This window comes from Lytechinus variegatus, chromosome 5, assembly GCF_018143015.1.
Source record: "Lytechinus variegatus isolate NC3 chromosome 5, Lvar_3.0, whole genome shotgun sequence".
Classification (NCBI taxonomy): Eukaryota; Metazoa; Echinodermata; class Echinoidea; order Temnopleuroida; family Toxopneustidae; genus Lytechinus; species Lytechinus variegatus.
Window position 1 is genome coordinate 17,114,246 of NC_054744.1, and position 25,910 is coordinate 17,140,155.

Consider the following 25,910-nt stretch of genomic DNA (forward strand, 5'->3'; position numbering starts at 1 on the left):
TCTCTCAATTCCTCCCACACTCTTTCTCTGTCTGTTCTCTCTATAAAATAATTATAAGGTCAGTATCATTGCGGACCAATTTAACTATCAGACATAAATAGATGGAAATCTAACAAATCTCTGTCTCGCAACTATCTATCTACCTATCTATCTATCTATCTATCTACCTACCTATCTATCTATCTATCTATCTATCTGTCTGTCTTCCAACTATCAATCAATTTTTTTATTGATCGATTAATGTAAGTTCCCCATCTCTTTTTTTATTTCCCTCAGTTTCTCAACAACACTGTTCTTCTATCTATTTCCATCTTCTCTTCACCCCCACACTAATTATAATGGACTAATTGGTGACAACAATGCTCCATGCCATGCTATTCAAATAAAAGACGAGGGGTGATGGTACTAAGTAAAAGTGCATACCAAGAACATTACTATAGTAATTGTATTCGAGCCAATATAATCGCCATAATTACTGACTGATTGATTGTATATCAAACAAAAAACAAAACAGCGTTCAGTTAAAAAAAAATGACAAGAAATGCTTAAAATGAACGTCTTTACTTTCAAACATGAATAAACCTTTTTTTATTCAAGTTATCAAATCCACGCAGTAAGATCTGAAAACCAGATTATTATTTTTTTAATGATCAAGATATTATCGGCATATTGAAAATGTAAGCCCTTTGTGCATTTCGTAATTTTTTGTAAAATATTCATATGGCTGTGGTTTGCAAACCAGTTAGCTTGTATATCATATTGAATCCAACTTTCCGTTCGCGATTAATATCTTGCATACAATCTATAAAAATTCAAACAAAATGTATTCCTCATCAAAATGTGTGAAATCTTTATAATTGTAATTACATGTACATAGATAAATTACAGAAAGATGAAATAAATATGTGTAAACACGTTACAAAAAAATGAGTAAGATTACACCACATATCCACGGACAGATTCAGGATTTTTCAAATGGAAAGGGTGGGGGTATTTATGTCCTGAAAAAATCTGACCCCCACCCCGAAAAAAGGGTTTTCACTTGCGACCTACGTATGTGCTCGATTTTCCATTACAATAATTGTGTAATGGCATTCAAAAAGAGGACCACGGGCCAGGTGTCCCCCACCCCCTGGATCCGCCACTGACATCATCGATCGTTACGATTAGATCCCTGCTATACCTTAGTCAAGACAAAGGATTCATAACATGATTTACCAAACTAGAATTTACATTCACGCCAACTGTCGATTGTGATCGACGATGATTTAGGAGGTTGGGCTTTATGTGACAGGCGCTCATATAATAAGAGGTATGGTTTGGAGAAATGCGACACTGCGCGCGTTAGATGCTGCGGAAATTACTCGTTCTTTCTAAAAGGATGGTCGATTCTCCATTTAAGCGTTTAACACCGGTCGCGCCAGTGCAACGTGAGGTTTATCAAAATCAATAACTTGGTTTGTTGCTGTATTTTTGGTTTGTTGCTGTATTTTAGCTTTATTGATGATTATTCAGCATGTCCCAAGGAAACTTTAAGTAATTTGAATCATGGAACTTTAATTGAAACGTTCCTTTAAATGTGCCGACGGAGGTGAATACTCTTGGATAGCTTCGGATATCCCGAATCAGTAGTAGATGTAGATATATTATTTGCTACTCTATAAGTTAATCAATATAAACTTTAAAAATATCAAATCTTACTAAAACGCCAAGATCAACATGAGTTCCGACAATGATGATGACACTGTAGGTGAGGCGGTATACGACTTCGGCAAAGACACCACCGTTCACGGAGTTAGGTACATGATCGCCCGAGGTCATTTTCTCTTCCGTCTGTGCTGGCTCGCCATCGTCATCTTCGCTTTCGTCCTCTTTGGCATACAAGCTGCCAACGTTTATAGCGATTACTCTGCTTCCCCGTATTCGACCAAGATAGACATCATCAAGACGACCTTCAAGGCCTTCCCTGCCGTGACGGTTTGCAATGTGAATAGGATTCGGAGATCGAGGCTTTACGATACGAACTACGAGGGGCTGATCGAAGTCGATGATATTTTTATATCTGAATATTTAGAAGACGAGGAATCGGTCAATAAGACAGAGAGTGTAAAGTAATGAAACCTTCTTAAAGGACAAGTCCACCCCAACAAAAACTTGATTTGAATAAAAAGAGAAAAAAATCAACAACATAACACTGAAAATTTCATCAAAATCGGATGTAATATAAGAAAGTTATGGCATTTTAAAGTTTCGCTTCATTTCACAAAACAGTTATATGCACATCTCGGTCAGTATGCAAATGAGGAACTGATGACATCACTCATTCACTATTTCTTTTGTATTTTATTATATGAAATATTTTTATTTTCTCGTCATTGTCATGTGAAATGAAGTTTCATTCCTCCCTGGACATGTGGAATTCCATTATTTTAACATTTTGTGCTTCAGGCAAGGAGGTCCTAATCGTCAAATTCGTAAAAAATGAAATAATATATAATTCAAACAATAAAAAACAAAAGAAATAGTGAGTGAGTGACATCATTGACTCTATCAATTGGATGTAACTGGCTGGTTCATATGACTATTTTGTTAAAAATAAGCAAAACTTTGAAATGTCGTAACTTTCTTATTTTACATCTGATTTTGATTAAATTTCAGCATTGTGCTTGTCTGATTTTTCTCTATTGATTCAAATCAACCTTTTTCTGAGGTGGACTTGACCCTTAAACGTTAAGAGTATAAATTTGGTAAACCATTCATCAACATTTCATAATGAATCATGTTAATTTGAACAATTACATTATGCGATGACATATGCAGATTTTGACACGCACCAATAATTTTTTTTTAAAGTAGAGGGTTCTAATAAAAGAAAAGATTGTAAGATGTAGGCCCCAATCGAAATTGATAATAATAATAACAATACTAATAATAACGAAAATGATAATAATCAAAGGAGAGGTGATTACATGATTGGAATTGTTAGAGTTGACACTTCATGCAGTAGGCCCGAAACTGATAAACTTAATGAAATCATGATCTTTAATTGTTTTTTTATTTTCTTTTGCTTTAGTGAACCTGAAGCCGAAGAAAGAGAGAATGGGCTGTGGTCTAAGGTCGACGATCAGTACGACTGGATGGGGTTTTATGCCGCCTCCCAAGCCGACGACTTCAGCGACCTTATCAACGTAGTGAACCCAACGAAAGAAGAACTGACGGGATACGGACATCAGTTGGAGAGGTTTCTCGTTCAGTGCACTTATGATCAGCAACCTTGTAATGCAAGGTAAATACTAATCATTCCAAAGGGTGACGGTATCGACCGAATACGTCGACGTCATTCCTAGGACAGGTTTTATCAAGCAACACATAGCCTCGGCAACGCAAAATTGTCGCTGCCAAGCACATAAAAAACCTTAAAGGGATGGTCTGGGTTGAAAATATTTATATCTTAATACATTGAGTAGAATTCACTGAGCAAAATGCCGAAAATTTCATCAAAAATCGGAAAGCAAATAATAAAGTTATTGAAGTTTAAATTTTAGCAATATTTTGTGAAAGCAGTCGTCATGAATATTCATTAGATGGGCTGATGATGTCACATCTCCACTTTCCGTTTTCTTATGTTATCACATAAAATCATATTTTTTCATTCTTTCATACTTATGTGAAAATATGTCTCCCTTATAACGAAATAAGTTGCAGCAATATATATCTAATGCACTAAATCAGTTGTCGATCCATTTGTTCTAGTTATCGCAGGAAAAAATTGAATAAACCTAATTTCATATAATAAAATACAAAAGAACAAGTGGGAGATGTGACATCATCATACTTTCAGGCTCGGATCATCCTTTAAGCTAAAATAGGGACTTCATTGGACATCCATTATTGAGATTAAAAAATTTGTAAGGGTAGCCGTAGGTCTAAGTATTGAGTTTGAACATTTCGGAAAATTGCCTCTACGTTTAGGTGTGTAGTCCAGAAAAAAAATAGATGGATAAACATTGTCTTTGGAGTTATGTTTTTTTTCCTGAAAAGAACGGTCAGAAAACGTTTAGTCTGAGAATTAACTGGAGTAGTAATTGCATTTGTGTAGAAAAAAATTACATGGAGATGCGCTTGCTTAACCTTTATCAATTGAAAATGATTTAATTCAAAACTAGTCAATTCATTCTAACCCATTTGCACTTGGTTTTAGGACAATACAACATTCATGCTGTCTCGATCTTTATAAACCTTTTTTAAAGATTTATAAACTTTAACAAGAAGATATATATACTTACTTTTCTTTTCAAATGAACTTATACGTTACTGATCTCATGTTGTTCTTTTTCAGTTCGAAATTTGAAGTTTGGCAAAGTCGATATTACGGAAATTGTTTCACTTTTAATTTTGGTACAAATGGAGATCTGATTTCAACCAGCAAGACGGGAGCTTTGAATGGTAAGAAGTACTTTTCGTGACTGTTGATTATTGTGTTCAATCGTTTAACAATGCATCCTTTAAAGAGCAAACATACAGACACTGATTTAATGACTCACACTGGACATGATGGACGTCGATTTGGGTAAATTTGGGGTTCGATTCGAGCACCAACTTCAAACTGATATCTGTTTGAAAGAGAAGTTTATAATCATTAGGGACACGAGAGAAGCACGAAACAGATATTACGAAATCATATCGAAACACCGACATCGAAGGTAGATCATCGAGAAAATAGATGCCTTTGTGATGGTGTACTTTATGTTATGGAAAGGACAAGAGCATATCAATTTTTATTTATTTTTATTGTTATTATTATTATTATTATTTTATTTGTTTATTTATTTCTTTTGGGGGGATTCTGTTTTTATAACATCTCGATGTTTAATTGTTGTGCCCTAACCCCTATACTCGGTCACATCGAGTACCATCTTCCACTGTTGTCTCTTTTAAGTCGGCATATCCCCATGATCAAAACATCTAGTCGCCGTCCATCCCCCCCCCCCCGTAGAAAAAAAGAGAAGAAACATGTACAAGACGTCACCAAGCTATATACATGGCGGCTCCTGAATTTGAACATGTTAAAACCAATATTTAATCATGATATTGTATCTTTATGCAGGTTTACATCTCACTTTGTGGATAGAAGATGATGAATACATGGGGCTCCTATCACCGTATCGGGGGGCAAAGGTCACTATCCATCCTCAAAATATACTTCCGCTTCCTGAGGATGAGGGGATCAATGTTGCGACTGGAATGGCGACATCTATAGGCATACGAGAGGTTAGTTGTCTGATGACTATTGGGTCTATATCTCATTCTTAGTGGTATCACATGCAGTTTCTCGAGGTCAAACGATGAGATTTTTTTCATTCGGGCTCTTTGAATAGTTATCGGCAGTATTGTGCACGTAAACAGGAGTAAAAAGAATAAACTTTTTTGTTTTCAGAATCGGGCATACTAAATTGCTGATAAACGTAGATTCTTGAAGGGTCTTTGGAATGGGAACCAGTCATTGTGTTTCCCAATCATTGTAACAATGATTTTACATTACATGAATTGATATTTGTATAAATAAGGAGGTTCAACCTTTCACTTAACATAATGAATATGACTGGTCCAGTAGACGAACCCTGTGGTACCCCATCTAGTACAAAGTCCGAAACAAATGTATTAATTGAAGTTAAGACAGAGGAAAGATTCGGAAAAAGTAAAGATAGAGACTGAATTGAAATATATATTTATGATTTTGAAAAGACTGTTTATTTCGTAAGTGATTTTCTTTCTTCTCTTTGCTTTATTTACCAGGAGGTCATAGAGCGTTTACCCGAGATGACGAGTTGTGTAGAAAAAGATGGCAAAGGCACAAACTTCACAGTAAGGAACAACAGCTCCAGTTATACCGTTGCGTACTGCCTTAAGTTGTGTTTCCAACAGAGCTTGATCAACAGATGTGGCTGTGTAGATGGAATTCTTCTAAATTATACTCATTGTGATGTCCTTAACACTACTCAACGTAAGCCCAGAATAAATTGTCATAGGCAAATACAATTATAGTACATGTACAGTTAGTTTAGAAGAAATTCTTTATATTTTCAAAAGGACCTGCATTATTAGCTGTAATAGTCCAATAAAAAAGAATCATTATGCTAATCATGGTGAAACCTAGTCAAAGTTTTCGCCCTTATCAATAAACCTTGGATGTTACACAGCAAAAACTTTGGTGTTAACCGGTGTACATATATAACTGGTGTGGTCCTCTATAGAGGACCACACCAGTTATTTTACACCGCTGTTAAATTGGTGGTGTTTGTTTTACACCTACAGGTGTTATTGCAACACCTTTTGTTGTTACATTTACACTCTTTGGTGTAACGTTTAATCTCTAGGGTGTAATTTTAACATCTCAGGTTCTGGTCCTCTATTAACACCAATTTGTGTCAGTTTTAACACCGCAGTTTTTACAGTGTTAGATTCATTATTTTCCACGCTGCGGATATACAAATACTATGACCTTTCCGATAGCGGATTGCTTAACCATATATTTTGTATTTGTGTATGCGATTTTTAGAATTGAGTAAGTTGTAATTGGATTTAAACTTGAATTTAATCAAATTGAAAGTAAATCAGTGTTTTATTAAGGCCTACTTTGGTTACTCTTTCTCGATTCTCAATTCCTTTACTGTAGAACAAAATATAAGTTATTAATTGTGACATTCCTTTCAAAAAATAATTCTATAACAAGGTTAACGTTTTTTTGAATAATCCACAATTTAGAGAAATGTATAATCTTACAAATCGCTCAATTAATGACCAAGGCCCATTTTTCATCTCCGTCGAAATACAAATGACATCTACGGATCTGTCAAATTTGCAATCACTATAATTGACATGAATGTATCGGAAGCTCAGTAATTTTTGTAAAATAAAATGTAAATGATTTATTTGTTTATTTTCTCTTCTAATTTTCTCCGTTTTTTCCTCAAATTTAGCTGCACTTGACTTGTTAAGCGTGAATAAAGAAAAAAAAAACATACAGTCTACATCCCTTACTCTCTACTCCCCCCCCCAAAAAAAGCAACCTTGCTTCAATAGCTCAGTCGGTTATACAGAGCGGGGTGTCGGATTCTGGTGACCCAGGTTCGATTCCTACTTGGTGCGCTAGTGCCCTTTTGTCAGGTCGCTCGGTCACATTTGCTCTATGGCGGACGTACGGCGAGTCGAAAACAGCCATATTATTCATTTTTATTCAAACCAGCTATATGCAGCTATTACAAAAGAAAATGTTAAAACGGCTGTCTCGCCGTACGGCCGCTGTAGATCAGATCTGACCGAGATATTACTTGCATTCATGCTCTCTTAGCAATCAGGTACCATTTACCATATTAAGATTAATATTTGTTTTTTTTTTATTTCTTCGGATAGGAAATTGTCTATCCAATGTACAAGAACTCTACATTAACAACAGTCTGGACTGCTACTGCCCTCTACCGTGCGAGTGAGTCTCATTTAGGGCTTCAGTCACACCAACGAAAACCGACTCAAGACCGACCAAAGGTTATTACGTTATTACCGATGTATTAACGGTTGGTCTGGAGTAGATGTGACTGCGACAAAACGAGTGTATATGCATACTAGTGGCGGATCCAGGATCTTCCGAAAGGGGATATTATTTTTTTTTTCAAATGACAACTCCACGCCAAAGAAAAGAGAAGTTTATTCCCATTTTCGCTTGCGCATTCTCCCCATAAAAAGAAAAAAAATATGGCTCTCAAACGATGGGAGGGGGGGGGCACGGGTCGGATGTGTCTCCTACTTTCACCTGCCACTAATGCATGTAACGGGAGTCAGACATGATCGGTGAAAAATATAGAATCACGGAAAATAACATGAATTGTATGACAATAATTAATCTAAATGTGTAGGCCTATATTAAAGGCAGGAAATTTAAATTATCAATGTCAGTACTATTATTGTTGATTTTCATGAATACAATGGCGAGGATAGCAATCATAGTTGTTTTGATGATGATCGTTGTAAGTTATGATGTTGTCTTGTATCTTTAATTTACACTTTTTCTCCTCGATGTTATTCGTGTATATTTTACAGACCGGTGTAGCTTTAAAACGTCTAATAGTATAACCTAGGCATTATTTTAATCCAAGATATAGTTGCCCGATAGAGAGCTGAGATATATATATATATATAAATCACGCGTAATAAATTTTCAAGTATTAATCTTTTCATTTAAATTACATAATAACCATAATGAAGCATGATAGTAAACCGCTCGTGAGCATAATCCATAAGAAAGATATGTTTAATGTTGTTCGTTCTCCATTTTCAAAATGATTTTTTTTTGTCGCATCGCGTTCAGGGAAAGAAACTTCAAGAAAACCATATCATCTATTGACTGGCCGTCAGACAGATACATGGTAAGTAAACCTGTCAATGGGTTTGGACAGCAACACAGCAGAAGGAACTGTAAATAATCACCGCCAACAACAAAAACAACAATTATATTAATGATAATAACGATTATGAAATATTGCAATGATATGAGTTATGAAATATACTTGTGGTTAGGTTATAATAATGACATCAATGTACCAGTACGCTAAATAATAATAGCAATAATGATCAGTTTAATTTGAATCATCATCGTCACGAAACTGCTACTACTGCCGCTACTACTACTACTACTACTACTACTACTACTACTACTACTACTACTACTACTTCTACTACTACTACTACTACTACTACTACTACTACTACTACTACTACTACTACTACTACTACTACTACTACTACTACTTCTACTACTACTAGGTTCTAAACAAATGAACCCGCCGAATGAAAGCGTGTGTGTGTTTCTCATAGGAGAAAATGGCTGCTATAGAATGTGTACAGACGATCGTCAGCTGCGACTCTGTTTAGAACTAGCCCACCATGATACCATGGCAACTGACGTCACACTTCGGTTCTCTATTCCTCTGAACAGTACTAAAGATGAATATTCCTGCCAATCATGCATGTTGTCAATTGTCCATTTACTACACTTGGGTCGAGTGCAGTACAAAACGGATCAATATCTTATTTCAGAAAATTTGGGACTTCATGGGAAACACCTTCATCATTTATGTAAATAGATGTATCATTATTTCTTTGTGCTTTGTAATTTTTTCATTGCATTTTAGGACCATCTAACGACCAGATTTTCCCGATATCCTGATATAAGACGAACCCTGATAGAAGATGAAGAGAGAGCGAAGTACGTCATAATTTTATGCTTATATGCACCCCTCCCCTCGAATATTACATGCTTCTCGATATTTTAAATTCATTCCATGTAACCAGCATTTCCTTAACCAGGGTTAGGCAGAAAGCATTAAATAACCAGGGTTAGCAGAAAGAAAGCAGGTTAAGAGACTAGTTTTCATGAAAAGAAATGAATAATGAAACAATAGCAACCCCACCCCCTCCTTGAGTGATATAACGGTTTACTTCTTATAGAGTGAATATCAATCAAATCTATACCGTTCCTTGCAAAGAAAGCATGATTGTGTGTGTGTTTATTCCACGAGGCGCAATCTTTAATATTCTTTTTATTTTTTCATTATTCAAAGAAACTGTCAACAGTCAATAACCATGTCGAGTAAAGTATACCATACAAAATTGTACACCCAAAGTTGGAAATGCTGAAGAAACGGTCGCTATGGCAAAATAACATCAAAAATAATGTTGGTTATTTGTATTTCTCAGGCGAAATCTTATACGTCTTCAGATATACTATGAAACCCTCAATAACGAGGTCGTGGTGCAAGTACCGAGATACTCTGTAAGTATACCGAATATAGAAATTATTTTAATTTTCCAAATACCATGGGACGATTTACTTGTTGGTTATACAGCCCCCCCCCCCCCCATTCTTTGATGTGTAATCCGTACACCACACAGTTTGCATTTACATGTATGTATAAAATACAATGTCCTCTGTGTCAAAGAAATCACTGTTTGGGAGAAACTAGCTGTCTAAATGTCAACTTTGCAACCCTTTATGAATTCGTGAATGATAGAATAATTATATCAAGATTGCTCGATGGATAGATGGATGGAAAGATATAAATTCCTTTTGTTTGATGACTAAATTTTGTTCATCTCTCTCTCTCTAGTTTTTTTTTGCACACCTCTCTCTTATTCTTGTTAATCCCCACTCACCATCATTAACACTACCACACACACCATCACCAACATTATTACCATTATAATCATCACTACCCACAACCACTACCACTACCACCACCATCATTATCATCAACAACATCGTCATTACCATCATCCCCATCATCGATGCCATCGGCACGGTCACCATCACCAAAATCTTCATAGCCTCCTCCGCAAACATCATCATCACCATCATCATCATTATCACCATCATGCACAACCGTTATCATCGAACGCCATCGCCATCAACAGCCTCATTGTAATTATCATCATTATTGTAGCCACCGTCGCCGTCGTCGTCATTGAGGAGCTTTCGCGCATCGATGTACGGAGGACTAAAGAACAAAGAAAATGTATTGTCAGGTGTCCTTACCTTGACAGAGAACAACAAAGAAGTATTTGTCGAAAAATCGGTGAATCAAAACTGCAGTTCAGTCCTGGACTCTGAACAAACGACATATTTGCCATTTTTCGTCAGCTCCGAAACCTAGGATGAAACTTGGTGTTTCGGTTCACCAATTTTTGACAAAGACCTCCCAGCTGTTCTTTGTCATGTGACGGGACTTTCCAATACATTTACTGTGTTCTCGAATCCTTCATACGGCACGGAACGAAAGTCCATTATTATCATTCATAATTTCCCTTCCAGATCCCGAACATCCTTGGTAACTGGGGAGGATTGATGGGGCTCTTCACAGGGATGTCGTTCATCAGTGTATTTGAAGTCATCTTCTTACTGCTACGTGTATCCAAGATCTCTTGTAAAAAGTTGTTATTTCCCAATCGAGTGCAGCCTATTAAAACATGATTGATATCTGAGGTTGGGCTATAAGAGTATTTCTGGAAAATTGTACGTGTTGATATTAATTGTTATTCTAGCAATATAAGGATAGTGCAACCCCTATGAGGAACCTTACAGAGGGAAATTTTAGAAAGTTGACTTAAGGTATTATTTGTATTCAGTATGTGTAACAGATCCGAAGTTCCAATCAAGATCTACTATTTGGGATGTTCTGAATTCTAAAACACTTTCAAGAAGCAAATTCAATTTAATGTTTTTTTTAGGGAATTCACGTTATAACACTGTAAAAAATGAAGTGCTAATTTAGCACTTACAGTGCTTGTATAGTGACTGCACTTGCGAGTGCTGATTTTCTAGTTCAAATTTAAACTAGAAAATCAGCACTCGTAGTGCATTCACTATACAAGCACTGTAAGTGCTAAATTGGCACTTCATTTTTACAGTGAATAATTGTTACGATGTTACAATTAGGTGCATCTTGAAACACACATGTTGTATCATATATTCTTACATAATTTCTGTATTTTGTAATATATTCATTTGATAAAGAGATAGAGGATTAAAAAAAATGATTGCTTGCATCTTCCTTTTACAAAACTAAATCAAAAAAATATTTGATGTGTGTATGATTACCGGCTCTGTTTTATTAGTTGCAGTAGGAAATGTAACACGGACATCGGAGAATTAACAAATACAGTACTTATGAAAATAAAATAGATTCCCTAATTATTTTATGCTTGTAAACCCTGCATTTTATCCCAGTGACACCCTGAAAAGAAAATGATCATAAACTTTTGAAAGCAATGCAACGGTTACACCAATGTTACACCAACACTTTATATGTATCCTATCGTAGAGACGTTTGTTTTATGCAGACAAGCAAAATACGATTAGAACTTTCTCTAGTGTTATTCGCTTCTTCCCTAAGCCGTAAAGCAAATATTCCTGTCCATTTCAACAATTGATCAACTTCCAGAAATTTCTACACATATTCAGAACATCAGGGGGCCGTTTCATAAAGACTTACAACCATGGTAACTCTACTATTATTCTGATTACTATGGAAAGCTTGGTTGTGGTTGACAATTGAGCACTGCGACCATGATAGCTGTCATCCATAATGGTAAAGTTAGAATAGTTGTATCTCTTTATGATTATAAAAAATTATAATCCCCGTGAACACAATATGAACTTAATAATGGTAGAATATATAGCTTTGTTTATTCTACAAACATTTTTTTATAGGGGCTTGTTTTAAATATATATGTATTTCATTTATTACTTTGGATTTTTTTTCACTTTTATTTTTACTGGAGAGTCATCTTATGCAAAAGTTTTTATTCGATCCCAAACTGCGTTCTATCTTAGCACAAGAAGAAATGTCCGCGTAAGTTAACGACATGAAACTAGAACTATAAAATTTTATGACAATAATAATGAAGATAATAATCATACTACCATTGTTACTATTACCACTACCACTACTATACTACTACTACTACTACTACTACTACTACTACTACTACTACTCTACTACAACTTCTACTACTATACTACTACTTCTACCATAGGCGGATCCAGCTTTTGGCGAAAGGGGGGGGGGGCGCACTGCCGACTGAGCGGCACACATATTTTTGCACTTCACCGGCGCCATAAAAGAAAATGTTGAAAAAGGGGTAAAGTCTGACCCTGTCAAATATTCCTTTCAAAATGTAGGATAATATCTCGGGGGGGGGGGCAAGACTCGAACATATTTTTGAAAAAATAAAAACGATAGAGTAAACGGACCGAGCTATAAAAGTATTTGGCGCACATCTCACATTTGCACATTTTTCATAGTTTTCATGAAATGTTAAAGAAAAAAAAGGGGTTTTAACAACAGCTGATCGGGAATTTGCCCCCCCCTTCCCCCTTGCTGTATACAACCATTCCCTGAAGTCCACTTATACATATCTCATTATAACAGAAAATATACATCAATTTAAACATATAATCTTTCTAAAACATATACAATGTATATAGAGAGATTGAAAAACTTATTCAAGAAAGAAACAAGCAAATGTAACACAAGTTATGCATGTTATGTGCAATTTCAAAATCTCGTGTACTAACCCTTTTATTGCGATGAGGTCATATCTTTTGTATATTAATTGAGATACTATTTTTTTACTATATATATATATATATATACACACACACACACACAGGGGCATCGATCCTTTTTTTCAGAGGGGGGGGGGGCAAAATCATGAATTAACTTTCCAAAGGCGCTCGATCACAAAAAGCAAACAAACCTCACACACACAAACACGCACACGAACACATGCATAAATATATATATATTTATCTATATGACTCATGAGATAGAGACACATATCTCACCGACAAATTAATGCGAGCGCGAAGCGCGAGCTGAAATTTTTTATAGTATACTGACCTGAAAACAGGAAAAGGTGCCTGTTTAGGACTGTTGTAGTAACTCATGAGGAGGATACATATCTCACTAAACATATAATGCGAGTGCCGAGGGCGAGCTGAAATTTCCATTATATTCTGACCAGAAAGCTTGTTATTCTAGGCATTTTTGGTACCAATGATTAAGATGGGTATCTAAAAAAACAATAGATGCGAGCGTGAAACGCGAGCTTAATATCTTGATATTTCGATCTGAAAAAAAAATGACAGTTTAACTTGGGCGTTTTTAATAAAGAACAAGATTATATCCAACAAAAGATTATTGCAAATCGAAGCGGGAGTTCTATTGAGGTTCATAAATGAAAACGGGACATTCTATTCACCTATTTAATCATGAAAAGTATGGGGTTCTGCTACAGAACTGAGCAAGCGCGAGCTGAAAATTTTTATATTCCAATCTGAAAAGCGGACAATTTGAGCACGATTAAATAAAAAACGAGTTGTGTAGCTCAATCTCGCTTGCTGATTTCTGTGTAACATTACCATCTTATTGTATTTTTGCACATGCGGAATTATTGGGGGAGGGCAAAACGATATGTTTGCCCCCCAATATTGTCATGGGGGGGCGATCGCCCCCCCCCCCGGATCGACGCCTCTGCATATACAATGATACTACATCATGAATCATTTGGAATACATCACCAATCCAGGTTTATATATCATCATTCAAATTTCATGTATATGATGTATAGGCCTATATGCAGAATTTGGTATTAATTTATATATATATTGTGATGCTTTTCACTAAATCTAATGCAATTTGTAATGAGTAATTTTTATCTAATTATTTGATGAAACTGGATATAATGCTTATGACCTGAATTCAGAAAGAGATCCTTCAAGACAGAGCTCTGGAAATAGTTCTCCAGTTTTACCTGTATCGTTATCTTTGTTTTAAACTTCTTTCAGAGTGATCAAATGAATAACTTTTAACTTCATGGAAGATGAAAATAAATCAAATTTTGTTGCGTAAACATTCAAACGTTAAAACAAAGGTATTGACAAACTGTATTTATACATTGAAAATCATATTTAGTGGTTTAAGGTCGAACGAATATACGTCTGGTTGCGTAATTATACACTCCCGGTATAAGCAACGTGTTTTAGCAAAGTTTTGGACTAAAATATCGAATCATGATCTTTAGAAAGCACTATATAGTAGCTGTCTTACACTAAAGGCCAAAGAGGTGGCACAATGTGGAATGTGTAGAGAAAGGTGACTGACTTTTTTCTTACTAAAGCATTGGAAAATAATATCAAAATTAAAGGATTTGCTCTGTACACTTTGGTATGATTCTGGGATTTTTTGAATAACAAATTAAAGATTTCATGACATCTGTGGGCAACTGTCCCGAACCATGTCCACTCTGTAAGGGCATGCGATGAGCTTTGTTATTCGTTATGACCATTCAACAATAAAAGTGCCGCTGCTGATCATTCTTGACCGGCGCCGATCTAGATTTGTTTGGCAATAGGCCCTTCTTCATTATTCTACCGGCGCCTTCGGCGCTGCTCAAATATAAGGGGGGGGGGGCACCCTGCGCACCCCCCTGGATCCGCCGATGTCTACTACTACTACGACGACTTTTGCTATTACTACTGCTGCTACTACTACTACTACTGCTACTACTACAACGACTTTTGCTATTACTACTGCTACTACTACTACTACTAAAAGTCGTAGGATACTACGACTTTTGCTACTACTACTACGACGACGACGACTACTACTATTGTTATTATCATCATTGATGTATTGTTACTATCAGGACGAATTTTTCAACCATTGTTATTACCAATATCATTTGTACTACTGTTATTTTCACTATTATCATCAAATAACTTTTTATCAACATCCAATACAAATATGATTCGTGTGATGATCTACTTCGAAAACCTGAACGTGGAGAGAGTTGAGCAAGTACCTCGATATACAGTAAGTACCCCCAACAAAAATAAATAAATAGAAATAAATAAAAGATCGGCAAACCAATCTTTTGTCAGGGCTGATCAAGCATATTACGGACGGGTGGGTGTCTTGATTTGTTTCAAAAGGTTCTAGTTGGCGATGAATTATTTCACTTTTGCTGAAAAGAACTTGGCAAAAAGGTTTATCACGTTGTACTAACCGACTTTCTTTCAGATGTATTCTATATAATGGAATAAATGAATATTAATCTCTCTATAGATAGAATTCTTAGTCAGATAACATGTATTATTCATTTTCTTTCCATCTCACCTCCTCTTTCTTAGTTCATTTTTTTTTTGGGGGGGGAGGGGTTGGTCTGCCTGTCTGTTTCTCTCAATTTGTTATGTCTCTGTCTCCTTCCCTAACTTCAACTTCCTCTTTCTCTTCCCTGATTCTCTTCATAATCATCTTCTTACGTCACCCACGACCTCTGTCTCACACGCACACTTATCTCTCTATCTTTCTCTCTCTACCACCCACACCCCACACACTCACTATTCATCGCTCTGCCACTTTCATTTCTCTCCATCTCTCTTGTTCGTTCTCTCTTTCAACATCTACCCCAGATCCCAAACATCTTGGGTAATATAGGCGGGCTAATGGATCTCTTTCACCGGTATGTCATTCATCAGTTTGTTTGAGGTCGCCTTTCTACCGCTCCGAATCACAAAGATTACTTTCACCAAACTCTTCATGGCCAACCGAGTGAAGTCGATTGCGACTTGATAGTACGATCTAAGATGGATTTTTGTGCAATATTATTATTAAGAATAAAGATAATAATACTCCGAATGTTAAAAAAAAAATAATTAAAAAGTATTTGTACTATTGACCTACCATGAATGAATCTTTTTAAATTTTAGGTTGCAGTATTAATGCGATTTGTTTGCCAATGGTAAATGTAGCAATATGCATGCCTCATGACTTCATGTTTTTAGAAGATGAAAAAGTCTACCAAACAAAGCAAAGAAAGAGAGAGAGACCTGAGAAGAAAATTGTTTTAATTTGTATTTTTTTTGACAGTTTTGACTTTACGCGAACATAACCAGTTCTACATTTTACGAATTATTACATTGCAAAGAATGGCAGAACATGTATTTACTAAAAGGTTAAAACAATAAAATGTATCCATCATCTCGTACGTACTATAGCAAAACTTCATGTAAAACCATATTCATTACATAGCTGTATCATATAGATATTCCGTAATTTTCGTTTTTAACAGAGCAATGAAAAGCGAATATTGTTGGTACAGCTTTAAGTCAAACAGTTATATCCTATTGTTATTTGTCATGTTTTCTTTTTATAAAAAAGGCCTATTTGTATATTTTATTTGAACTGAACTTTAAGTACCACGGAGCTAAAACAAATTGATAAAAATGCTATATAAATCATGCTATTATTAGTTTTTTGTAAACTCATATTGCACTAAGTATGACTGTTTTTTAAGCGTTTATAACTTAACGTTTCAAATGATTTCCGATGTCTGCGTAGGATGGTTTTAATCATATTTCTATTATTTAAAATTATATGAATATCACTTGCAAAAATATTCAGGCATATTACAGTTTTCAAAATATAATTTCCCCAATGATATTAGTAATAACTTGCTAGAGAAGAGAAGCATTAAGTTTCTTGAGAAAATAAATATTTAAAAATCCTTATTTTCTGTGATGATTGAATAGTCTGTTCCTTGTTACGAAAGTGAACACGATTACCTATTAAGCCTAGTAAGAAGTTGTATTTTTTTTTGTCTGTTACTGCTTTGGTGGAAAATGGTCTCCTGGTTTCTGTCGATAGAACATGAGAGAATGATATAAAAAAGGTATTAACAATGTTAGAAAAATGAGGATTTTATTCTTTAGAGATAATAATCATTAATGATATTTTTTTCGAATGAGTGTGATCGATTTTTTAGAGCTGAAATAATTTGAAAAATCCCACAGTAATTGCTTAACATCTTTTCATCTACTTTATCAAAAATATCAAGAATCATTCATCTGCATAAAAGGTCGAATGACAAAGTAGATAATTTAACCAGGTGATTAAGGTAAAATGAAAAGTAATGAAGCTACATAGACTTCACAATTATTTTTTTTTCAATTTCATCAGATTTAGGAAAAAAAAATCTATTCAAGGTCAATATGAAATACATTTTGCACATCGAATTTGACGTTCCACAATGTTCAGGAAGTCAGGGTTCCGTAACACAAACGTTTGCGATGAATTACAAATATGAAATAACCGCACTAATTGGCGTCCGGTCAGTATTTTAAACAGAGCGCGCATGTAACGATGATCTTGAGTGTGTGTGTGTGTATTTGAGTTTTGTCTTGCGTGTAGCAATCAGATATGATTATTTACGTCTGGACCGACCTTTAACGTCACCATCCGAAAGACGTGACCAAGGCTCGAACCTCGAACCTCTGCATCAATTTGTAACTTCCCCACATAGCTTGGATTACAGGCGCACGCCACGACGCCCAGCTCTTGATTGGTCCATGGAGCTATTACAGAGATTGGTCAATAGTATTTAGCGATGGATTGCGAACCTTTGTGTTACGGAATCTGGTATAATAACCTTTTCAAAACGAAAATTCTCCTCCTACAGATGTCCTACAATTAATATGGACAAATAGGGTATATAGGGCATGTATTGTTTTTTTTTTAAGATTGGACATACGTCTACATGGATCGTTTTTAGAATAAATCTTTAGGAGTTTGAGTAATTACCTTCAAAGTATGTGCATTTTTTCAACAGATTGTCGGTATAGTTTCATAGTTTTTACAAACCTGATTTTTTTTTTCGCTCTCTTGAAGCGTATATCAACTAAAATTCAAGAATGTTACTGTACGTAATCGTTTTAAACATCATGGCAGAGTAATTTCTTATCATTTTGTATAAAGATTAGCTTGAATAATTACGACACTTGATTCAAATTTCTTACCCAGTGAGGCCAAGTTTGGATCAAGTCAAAAAGAGCCTGGCCTGGGCAGGTCCTGTCTGGGGTAGCTTGACGATGACCATAGAGAAAGTAGTCAGACTTGAGTTTATTGCTATGAAATGTGATTGTGTTAGAGAGAAAGAGGGGCAGAGATGGGGTGGGAAGCAGAGGGGGGGGGGGTGTCAAAGTAAGGGATGGAATGCAATATGCGAAAAATGTATAAAATATATGACAAAGCTATTAATCAAAATCCTACGTCCATTGTTTTACTGCGGACGGGGGCAGCTAATTCCCCGATTTTTTAAATATTATTTTCTCAAAAATCTAGTGTGATCTTAGATCCTTTCTTTTCAACTTTAAAACACGTCCCCAAAAGGAGACCAAGCGCATTCTGTGTAAGAGACATATCCCTCCACAAGCTTTTGCTTTTAGGGAATTACGCCTTCTTCTGTTAACAAATCTTATACATATACAATATTTGTACTCTTTTATGACTAATTATTGTACAGATTATAATAAAAATTGATATTTTGTGAAAATAGAAGAAAATAAACGTTTATTTAAAATGAATTGAGTTACATTACATTAGGGGCATGGAGGAGCTATTAACACAAGGAGATCTGGCTCTCTCAAACGCTCCATGTTAGGGAAGCCAGGATTTTCTAAGGGGGGGGGCACATTTTTCCGAGGAAAATTTGACAAGCGAAAAAAAAGGTTTTCACATAAGATTTTATGTCACTTTGTCCAATGAAAATTTAACAAGCAAAAGATAAAAACAAACAAAAAAGATTTTCACCAAAAATTCAAGGTCATTTCGTCTGCGGAATATTTGACGAGCAAAAAAGCGTCCTCACTTAAAAAAACGGGGGGGGGGGGCTCACTTGGGTTACAACGGTATATTTACATTATATATTTTTATTTTGCCTCTCAATAGGGGGGGGGGGCAAGGGCCGCCGGATGTGCCCCCCCCCCGATCCCCCACTGAATTGCATAAAGATACTACTACTGCTACTACTCAATTGCTTTGCAAATTAGAGGCTCACTTTATAATCGCACAGTTAATGATTTCATCAACAGCTTCTATTGCCTTCTTGTTCGGAAGCTTCGTTGTAAAATTCCCCATGATAGATATGCCTTCAAAAGAAAGAAAACAAGAACGGTATGAATCATTATGATGAGATGATTGTTTTCCACATAATATACCCTCACATACATCACCACTAAATAAACATCATAAAAATCATAATCACCATCTCCATCATCAACACCATCATCATCATCACAACCATCATCGTCATCATCATCATCAACACCATCATCATCATCAAAATAAAATGTTCACCAATATACAACAACACACCACCACTACTGCTACTACTACTACTACTACTACTCCTACTATTACTACTACTTCTACTACTACTAGTTGTAGTAGTAGTTACTACTACTACTAATGCTAATACTTCTTCTTCTACTACTACTTCTACTACTTCTTCACTATCTACTTCTACTTATTCTTCTTCTACTACTACTACTACCACCACAACCACTACCCCCATCATTTTATTGTCTTCATAATAAGTGTCATCATCACCACAAACAAAACCATATTCACATGATCTCCATCACCATCGCCCTGGTAGCAATCATCCACATCATACCTAATGATCTGAAGTTATACCAGGGTGCATGACTACCAACGGTATCCCATCCTCGACCTCTGTATACCAAACCGTCTTCGCCGACCAGGAAAGAATATGCGATGTCGTCCCATCCCCTGACGTCCATGTGGAAATCCTGAACGAAATCGAACAAACTTCAAGACTGCATCCGAGACCAACACCTTAAAAACTTCAATTATAATACTTGTATAATAACACTCAAGCCTATATCTTATTTCAGATCGACTCGAGGTGTAAGCTGAATTGTACAAATCATTTTTAAAGGAAAAGAAACGAGCACTTTTTGTAGGAATATGAATTCACACAAATTAAACAGCGAGTTACTAATAGCGTTAGGTAAAAGTGAGTAAATTTTTCCTTATAATGACACATTTGGCTCACATTTATCCCTGTTGAAAGAAGGGCGGAGGGGGGGGGGCAGAAGAAGAAGCAATTTACCTGTATGGATCGCATCATCTTACAGCAGTCGTTCAAGGTGAAGCATTCTGGCATATTGGTGTGATGTAATATCACAAATGGAACAGGAGTTTCCATGTCTAACCTATCCTTTTCAGGTCGAGCACCCCACTCTTCACGGGTAACAACCCTTGGACACGCCTTGTCTGTGAATGGTATAAATATACAAAATGGGGGCTAATGGTAAAAGCCCTTTTAACATTGTTTGATATGGGATGAATGACGAGCTGAATGATGAAATTAATCATTTAACCTGGTTTGTTGGATATTTTCCTAATTTATTTCTGGACTTAATCGTATATGATGTAGGCCGTAACAATAGTGTCTTACAAAACATTGCCAATAATCTAGAATTAGACTGTTATAGCTTTAACGTGATTGTTTTCGATTGCATTTTAAACTAGGGTCACGTTTGACATGAAAGATAAACTTCCCTCGTACTCATTCTGTCCAATACATTGGGTGATTTCATGAAATAATCAAGTGAAACAGAATATGCCTACATAATTCATACGAGATGGAAAGCTTACCAGTCGAATCCATCAATCTCCCATCGTCGATATCTGCCTGGAGTTGTAACAATGAATAATAACAAAATGACGTTACTAAGATGAAAATTCAGACTATAGTTTCTAATAATCAATAATCTGTATTCAAACGAATGATACAGCTCAATGATCAATGTGCCTTTAGATAAACATTCGATTCAGCAATATAGACTACTATTCCATGCAGGAATGGGGATTCCCCCAAACAAGAGCAGTGTGTAATCAATAGTGGAATACAAATGATAAGTCGTGATATAGTAGAATAGTGGTGTACGTCAACACAATATATAAGGGTATGATAAATTGAATGGTTTTATTCAGGCGAACTACACATTAATAATGTGTGTGGCTCGTACACTGAATTCGCTGGAGCGATGATTTTATATACATGCATACAGGTAATACCTGACAAATCAATTATACGATAGCCGTGATATTAGCAACGAAACTAAATATCATCAAATAGGGCCTAAATCACATATTAATAACATACAAGTAACGGTAAACGAAAAATAAATTAAAACATCACAGGGTAAAAAGTCAATGATCTGCGAAATAAAGACAAATTTATGATTTATAATAAAGACGATATAAAATAAATGTTACCCCCAGAGTTGTTGATTACAGCGGTCTTCTGCGTTCAATCATTATAGTTAAGGTTTAAGTTATTAAAAGCGTGAAGTTTATACTCGCTTCCTTATTTTGTTTTCATTACATGAATGTATTATGACGATATAGTTTATATGGTATATTTTTCATATTGCATAAGTAACCACATTTGCGTTTCCGCAATAATTAAAGCAAAGCAAATAAACACAATTATTTATTCTGACGTAGGGAAATTTTCATCAATTGAAATGGTTATAAAGATTTAATATCACATTTCTTCCGTCAAACTGGACACTATCCTCATGTCACTATTGGAAGGAGACGAGAATATCAAGTACATTCATATACAACATGATACCAATGAGGAAATTATGAATGTTTGTGCGAAGTATACATTTCACTTCAATTATTGGATAGTGTTTATTCAAATATAAAAGCTCGATACATACCTTCCAGTGCATGTGTTTGTGATCATTCTGACTATCCTTCCTCGCGTATACAACCCCATCAAAGATTGCCTTGCAGACGGCAAGAATAAGAACTACTCTTAAATTACTCTTCCACATAATTTCGCCAATATCAGTTTCAACAAGTCACAATATACCGTGCATCATTCATTCAACTAATGTGAGCTAACTAACAGGAATACACAAGAGGTTAAACACAAAAGCTGCATTCATATTCCCCATTCTTCTCTTTTTCTTTATCGAGCATGTTTTTGTTTGTTCAGTACTCCCACGATAATTCAGCGCAGAGTACTTTTTTTTATATGTTTTATTGAATCAACAAAATTACAAATTTACAAGTGATTGTTACAATGATTTAAAATAGATGTAAAACAATAGTTACAATATAACAAAAAAAGGGAAAAAGTTAGAGAAAACACATAATACAAAGCATGGTGTCTGCTTGGTAAAACTACACGCTAAGCTTCACAATCATTAATCAGAATAAAGATCAGGATTGAATGGATGATGTCTGCCAATTGAATAACCACCTTGATGCATACAGGCAGGCCTGCTGAATTCTTCAAACAGAAATAAGGTACTGCCAGCAAGCAAAGCATACAAAACTTACACAATATGAATGTTAGCTGCAGTTCATTGTAAAAACAATCACATAGGAAAATATTAACCATGCTTTGTAAAAAAGGATAATCATAATTGGAAAACACAAGCAACAAATTATGGTTGATCTTCATGACATATGGGTATATTTTCTTCTCACAATTAATAAATATAAATAAAAAACAAAAGAGATTAAAAACTATTATTAAAGACAAGACAAAGGAAGGCGGGCACATAATAAAAGGACAGGACTTCAAATCAAAACACAGTCCTGTTCATATGTGCACTGATGAAAAGATAAGCAAAAAAAAACACACACACAAATGCACTAAAAACTGACTTCTGGCAAAAGATAATCTGTTTGGTCTACTTAAAGATAAAATATAACATAAAAATAAAAAGACCCAGCAAAAGGTCAACTGTAAATACCATGATTCAGCTAAACCGACTGGCTGTATACTGTGTAAACAGCTTTCTTATAAAATGAGGTTTTCTTGTACATACGCTAATAAATATTTAACCAACAACATGAAGTTTACCTGCAGCGTCTCTAAAAGCCAACCTTGCCGGGTACATAAAAATGCTTTCTTGCCCTCTCTTTTCAAGTTCTTGAGTTGGTCTAGTTTTCCCCTTCTCAGCTCAGCCACGCGTTTTGAAAAATCTTCAGAAACATACATTTTTTGCCCCTGGTAGGTGCTCTGCTTAAATATAGCAATGCATGCTTTGCGCACAAATTCTTTCCCAGCGTATGATGAGAAAGCTACATGGATGACCCTTGGGGATTTGGCTGCTTGTGAATCTGCTCGTGCGACAGTGGGTGTGCGATGACAACGCTCAATAGATATCTTGGGAACATCATTGGATGGCTGAACTCCGACAAAATCATGAAAGAGATTCTCCACGAGCTTTTGGGTGTTTTCTCCACGGCTTTCTGGGATCCCATGGAATACCAGGTTATTTATCCTGCTGCGATTCTCAAGGTCGTCCAGCTTTGATACCAGAACCTCGTTCTCAGCTTTCAATTTGTTCACTTCCCTGACAACCTCATCCAACTGGATAGTACAATTACTTTCTCATTGATTTTCTCAACCTTTTCCACCACAAGCATCTCCATATAATGTTCTAGATTAGTAAATCTTTGATCTAACATGCTGGTGAACTTACTGAACCATCGTGGAGGTGAATCGGCATCTCCTTCTTGTTCATCAAACGTAAGAGTGAGTCCTCGTCTGACGTTGGCCGCGCTGTTCTTGGCATCAGCTAAATCTTTCTGCTTCATCGGAGATTCATCAGGTTTCTTTGCCGAAGACGCGGGGGAGTCCATCAGCTCATCCCGTAGCACTTCAAACATATTCGATTTCCCCATTTTCGTATTCGGATTCGGCTTTTCTGGAGTATTCAGCTGCCTCTTAAGACTCATCTCGTCCCCAAAAATTCACGAAACACTGTTCAAAAAGACCAATAACTTTTCATGTCACCAATCGTGTGTCCTCCGCCGGTTTTTAGTGAAAATGTGGGATTAAATTTCACTCACAACTTTCATGACAGATGGTCAAGGGCGCCCTCTCAGCACAGAGTACTTCCTTTTTAATCTCAAGTTTCTATTTTTGCAAAGAGAAGCTAAAAAGGAGAATAAAGAAAGCTTTAAATAGATCTATGTAAATGTATGTAATCGAAACTGAATGTTGTATTATTCGATCCTAATATCCTGATACGCCTGTACCTGCAGGATCGTTGGATAGATATTTCCATGGCAGTATATAGGCAGGAATCGTTTTCCTATAGGGGGATTAAATTACGTAGAATGCTGAAGAATAATGATACGAGCGAGCGAGCAATGCGGTCGAGCTTATTGCAAGCGTGTGGTTTGAATAATTAAAATGAATGGGTCTGTTTACACAGTATGGGTTATACTTCATGAAAATTTTCGACGGAAAGGTAAGTTTGCAAATTTTAAGGGGGACAAAATAATAATTAAAAAAAATCAACATAGCATCAGGCCAACTAGATTATTTAGATCTGTGTGTTTTGACAAAGGGAATGGGGTACAATGTATACACAAATCGTTCCAAATATTTCCCAGCGGTATGTACTGAGAGGGGGGGGGGGGCTGACAGAAAAAGTGATTGGTGGATGTGATATTCATTTTTTGTCAGTAATTTATTTTTATAGCCACACCCCCTCCTTCTGACATCATGCACTCGCACAAGTGTCCAAGCATGTAAACCCAATTTGGTAAAGGCTGTAATCGTAGGATTATATTTTTCATGGAAGAAAATAATATTATATACATTTGAGGAAGTGTAAGCAATGCAATATAATCTACATGTGATATTTTGAAAGGAATGCACGCATTTATTACGAGTGATTCTTTGAGAAACAATATGTGAGTTGCAGTCTACCAATAACCTTAATTATCTGATGGGTGAGGGGATGTAAAATTAAGGTGGTAATAGTAAATGAACCAATATTGACAAGAATTGATATAGGCATATTGGCAATTACGTAATAATTAATGGAAATGATTGTTTGCTTTTGTGTTTAGATTTAACGTCTTCGCTAAAAATGGGGAATTACAAAAATAGTAAAACGTTGGCATTCATACAGTAATGTTTTATAAAAATCAGTCAGAAATGAGGTGAATATGGTTTAAAAATTATTATTCTGGTTGAAAACAAAAGAATGATGAGAAGCTTCCAATGTTTATTGACCAATGAATGTAAGAAAATCGTTTTTTCTTGGTTAGTAATAAAGATTCAGCGCATAAATGGCAGATCCAAGGGGAATGATATCTAAGGAAGAAACGAAGCGCCCCCTTCTAGATTTAATTGATCTTCTCTATCAATATTTAAATGCCTTTTTCTTTCAACTTTCACGAAATATATATATATATATTTAAATCCATTAATCTAGATAAAAAGTTCGATCCCCAATTTCGGTCTAGAAAATCGCGACTCTTGTGAAATTTACGTAATTAGCATAATTCACCAATAATTAAGAAACTCAAAGGACTCAATGATTATACGGTACCCTTTGTAGGTTCTCATTATCCAGTTAGCTGAGTACAGACTATTTGACAGATAAATTCTCATCACACTGATTGGGAAATCTTTTTTTTTTTTGTCAATTAGCTGTTAAGTTT

At 35.6% G+C, this 25,910-nt stretch overlaps 2 protein-coding genes across 3 annotated transcripts; one reads left to right on the plus strand and one right to left on the minus strand.

The window, feature by feature from the left end:
* The first annotated feature begins 1,490 nt into the window (after nt 1–1,490).
* LOC121414787 (degenerin deg-1-like) lies at nt 1,491–11,292 on the plus strand. Its single transcript, XM_041607844.1, has 10 exons — nt 1,491–2,111; nt 3,074–3,286; nt 4,340–4,446; nt 5,108–5,271; nt 5,797–6,004; nt 7,414–7,486; nt 8,366–8,423; nt 9,189–9,262; nt 9,754–9,829; nt 10,865–11,292. The coding sequence occupies exons 1-10, from the start codon at nt 1,720–1,722 to the stop codon at nt 11,021–11,023; spliced, it is 1,524 nt and encodes a 507-aa protein (XP_041463778.1). The 5' UTR covers nt 1,491–1,719; the 3' UTR covers nt 11,024–11,292.
* Nucleotides 11,293–16,707: 5,415 nt separating this feature from the next.
* On the minus strand, nt 16,708–24,014 carry LOC121415597 (peptidoglycan-recognition protein LB-like). 2 transcript variants are annotated; one of them, XM_041608870.1, is made up of 7 exons: nt 23,308–24,014; nt 21,075–21,111; nt 20,527–20,690; nt 20,068–20,203; nt 19,450–19,540; nt 18,410–18,465; nt 16,708–17,251 (listed from the first exon to the last, which is right to left on the minus strand). In XM_041608870.1, the coding sequence occupies exons 1-6, from the start codon at nt 23,443–23,445 to the stop codon at nt 18,435–18,437; spliced, it is 597 nt and encodes a 198-aa protein (XP_041464804.1). In that variant the 5' UTR covers nt 23,446–24,014; the 3' UTR covers nt 16,708–17,251; nt 18,410–18,434. The 2 variants fall into 2 exon arrangements, with proteins under 2 accessions (XP_041464804.1, XP_041464803.1); XM_041608869.1 differs by having other exon boundaries at nt 18,410–18,518; nt 23,308–24,013.
* Nucleotides 24,015–25,910: the final 1,896 nt, after the last annotated feature.

Bases quoted from the DNA above. Each gene is read 5' to 3' on its own strand.
- LOC121414787 (XM_041607844.1), top strand. From the start codon at position 1,720: ATGAGTTCCGACAATGATGATGACACTGTAGGTGAGGCGGTATACGAC. The intron at 4,447-5,107 runs GTAAGAAGTACT...ATCTTTATGCAG, and splicing joins CAAGACGGGAGCTTTGAATG to GTTTACATCTCACTTTGTGG. The intron at 9,263-9,753 runs GTACGTCATAAT...TGTATTTCTCAG, and splicing joins GAAGATGAAGAGAGAGCGAA to GCGAAATCTTATACGTCTTC.
- LOC121415597 (XM_041608869.1), bottom strand. From the start codon at position 23,445: ATGTATGTTTCTGAAGATTTTTCAAAACGCGTGGCTGAGCTGAGAAGG. The intron at 20,691-21,074 runs GTAAGCTTTCCA...TACCATTCACAG, and splicing joins GAGATTGATGGATTCGACTG to ACAAGGCGTGTCCAAGGGTT. The intron at 19,541-20,067 runs GTATGATGTGGA...TTTCTTTTGAAG, and splicing joins GTATAACTTCAGATCATTAG to GCATATCTATCATGGGGAAT.